We start from the raw sequence: 3,252 nt of genomic DNA on the forward strand, positions 1-3,252 counted from the left end.
CTAACTGATGTAGCCATGGTGGAGTATGTTTATATAGTGTTTATATATGTATATATATCTTGTTAAGTATCTAAATTAATTGATATTAAGTGAAAATGTCCAATCTGATTATAATAAATTAAATATTTATTAGATGTGAAATAATATAATACTAACAATCTCTTACACATGTAAGAGAAGATGAAAAGAAGTTTACTTGTGACAGATTTAGAAAGGACAACGAAAATAAATTTTAATTTTGATATCATATTAAATATTTTATATAAAATCAATTGATATAAAATAAAAAAGTTTAACTTAAATATAAAATCATAAAAAATTAAATATTTATTAGACGTGGAATAACATATATCTATATATGTTGAGGCATGCTTTTATAAATATATAACTCATTCTTTAACATTTGATTTACTGTAATTGTTAAGATTGGGTTGATAGTCATAGGGTTTTTGCTAACAGAACCATCATTAACACTAATAATTAACTTGTGATTGGACTAATATAGACAGAACATTAAAGTTAAAATAATTTCTTCTTTTTTTAAGCAAATAGTTTTGTTGGTGATTGTCAATGAATTGGATTTTAGTTCAATGGAGTTTGTTAATTTTTTGTGGATAAACATTACGATTGGCTGATTCGCCCGCTGTCAAATTTGGCCAGGACAAGAGATACTTGATTTCTATTATTGGTTTTTCTATTGTTCCTGTTGTTTTTGTTTTGTTTTCTGAGTTTTGGCATTGTTGTTCTTTGTTATTGTGTGTTGTTTTATGGACCTGTGATTGTTGTTTAGCCGTGTCTCTCTGGTGCCTTGTGTAACTCGTCGGCATTTTGTTCTGTGATTTTGGGCTGTGCCAAAAAAGAAATCTCAAGTTCTCAACTAATTGCTTGAAATTAAGATGTAGAACTACGAACTATATTCAATTTAATTATGTAATTAAATTAGTTTGGTCCTAAAGAATTTTCATTTGACTAAAAACTGGAGTTAGAAAGATTCATGTTTGAAATTTGTAAATTTTTCTTATAAAAGTCTAATAAAGTAGTATAGTTTATAACTTATTTCGTATCTCAAAGATCTTCTTTTGACTTGTTCCTGGAGAAAATAATGCTTAAATCATCCTATTATACATACACGTGTCACTACTAAGTGATTGCATTAGAAACCATGCACTAGCCTTTGCTCTATAAATACCTAGTCGTTGATCTGCTGAAGCCATTATCAGCAAAATTGAGCTTAAGCTCTTCCTTTACTAGTTTCTAACTTTCTTTGATCAAGGTATCCGCTTCATGACTTCCATTACTCCTGAAAACATGTTCTCGCTTTTCACTTTTGCAGCCACAGTTTCCCTTTTATTCAACAGTTGTTACGGCTTCTACCCTAAGCTCCTTAACGCTTCATTTGCAGCATCTGAGTCTGATTGGTCCCCAGCCGGAGCAACGTGGTATGGCAGCCCCACAGGGGCTGGAAGTGATGGTACTGCTCAGCAAGTAGAATGATTGAGAATATTTACGTACCTTTTTTTTCTTTTATTTTATGATATTATTTCTTGAAATTCAATTTTTTTTTCTGCATCTAGGTGGAGCTTGTGGATATGGGAGCAGTGTGGAGCAAGCCCCATTTTCGGCAATGATATCAGCTGGAGGCCCTTCTCTGTTCAAATCTGGCAAAGGATGCGGAGCCTGTTATGAGGTGCTATAAAATTTGCATATTTCCATATATATTCTACTATTACTACTATATGTAAATATAGCTTCTAGGAATTTGTTAATACGTATCCAAAAAGGCTTATATGCTAGCGAGGTAGTTAAGACTCAGTTTAATTAGCATATGTATATGACATATCTGGTTGAAATATTTCAGGTAAAATGCACGGCTAATTCAGCCTGCTCGGGAAACCCTGTGACCGTAGTAATCACTGATGAATGCCCTGGCTGTGTTTCAGAATCTGTTCATTTCGATTTAAGTGGCACAGCTTTTGGTGCCATGGCAAACTCTGGCCGGGCTGAACAACTCCGTAACGCTGGAGTCTTGCAGATTCAATATAGAAAGTAAGAGTTTACATTTTATGCACGTGAGTGCATGTGTTGTTGGGACTATTTTGGGACTGACTAGAAAATGAGAGGATGAGAGCATGACGCAATTTGTAAATTTTTTTCCACGAAGAATTTAATCCTGAGATTACGTTTAATGGAAAATGTGAAGGAAAGAAACCTTCAAGTCTACTTTAATTGCTTATTAATTGGACACTGGGAGTATATATTCTTGGGAATGGACTTTTTTTAAACCACGCCTATGGCCTATGGGATTAGTTTTTATGATTAATTATCTACTCTATTTTTTTAAGTAATTTTAAATCTTCATTTCGCTATCAAATTCCTAACATTAATTTTCTAACCATTCTGTTTGTTGACGAAATGGGTTGCAGAGTTGAATGTAACTATCCTGGAACGACCATTGCATTTCACGTTGATTCCGGCTCCAATCCTAATTATTTCGCCACCCTGGTTGAATATGAAAATGGAGATGGTGACCTTTCTTCTGTTGATCTTAAACAAGCGCTTGACTCTGACTACTGGCAACCCATGCAACAATCCTGGGGTGCAGTCTGGAAACTTGACGCTGGCTCGAGGTTGCAGGCTCCGTTCTCTATCAGGCTAACTTCGCTCGAATCTGGCAAGACCATTGTGGCAGCTGGTGTTATTCCTGCTGGTTGGGAGCCCGGGAAAACCTATAGATCAGTTGTTAATTTTAATGCCTAATACGTGACGATGTAATTAGTATAAATTAGGTATACGTACGTATTTTAATTTGAATAACAAGTTACAAGTTTAATACGTATTGTTGGCGAATTTTAAGTCAAAATGATATTCTTCCATGTCTTAATTGCTTGATTACATATGTTTATGGGGGAGAATTATTATTAATACAAATATAATATATTAATATATTATATATAGTTCATAGCTTGAATCGTATGACTAATTTCAATTAGTCCCCCTTTTCTTTTACATGCAGTGAGATAAAAGCCTCGAGAGAAATTGAGTAACAACCAAATAAAGAGACCAATATAAAAAATGACAACAAAATATTCCTCCCTTTGTCTCATTTTCTTTGTTTATTTCTTTTATGTTTCAAAATTATGTTTTATTTTTATTTTTTTGAATATCTAAAACTTTTTTTATATTTTTAAATTATTTTTTTATGATTTTTTTTTACCTTTTGATATTAAAAATCATGTAACATTAATTTTATAG

General features: G+C 32.7%; 1 protein-coding gene across 1 annotated transcript; it reads left to right on the forward strand.

The window, feature by feature from the left end:
• The first annotated feature begins 1,201 nt into the window (after nucleotides 1-1,201).
• Nucleotides 1,202-2,902, forward strand: LOC111313269 (putative expansin-B2). Its single transcript, XM_022913930.2, has 4 exons — nucleotides 1,202-1,471; nucleotides 1,575-1,687; nucleotides 1,859-2,046; nucleotides 2,424-2,902. The coding sequence occupies exons 1-4, from the start codon at nucleotides 1,285-1,287 to the stop codon at nucleotides 2,755-2,757; spliced, it is 822 nt and encodes a 273-aa protein (XP_022769665.1). The 5' UTR covers nucleotides 1,202-1,284; the 3' UTR covers nucleotides 2,758-2,902.
• The last annotated feature ends 350 nt before the right edge of the window (nucleotides 2,903-3,252 follow it).

The sequence above is a fragment of the Durio zibethinus genome, chromosome 23 (assembly GCF_047325235.1).
Source record: "Durio zibethinus cultivar Kanyao isolate XHJ-2024 chromosome 23, ASM4732523v1, whole genome shotgun sequence".
Taxonomy (NCBI): Eukaryota; Viridiplantae; Streptophyta; class Magnoliopsida; order Malvales; family Malvaceae; genus Durio; species Durio zibethinus.

Bases quoted from the DNA above. Each gene is read 5' to 3' on its own strand.
- LOC111313269 (XM_022913930.2), top strand. From the start codon at position 1,285: ATGACTTCCATTACTCCTGAAAACATGTTCTCGCTTTTCACTTTTGCA. The intron at 1,472-1,574 runs GTACTGCTCAGC...TTCTGCATCTAG, and splicing joins CACAGGGGCTGGAAGTGATG to GTGGAGCTTGTGGATATGGG. The intron at 2,047-2,423 runs GTAAGAGTTTAC...AATGGGTTGCAG, and splicing joins TTGCAGATTCAATATAGAAA to AGTTGAATGTAACTATCCTG.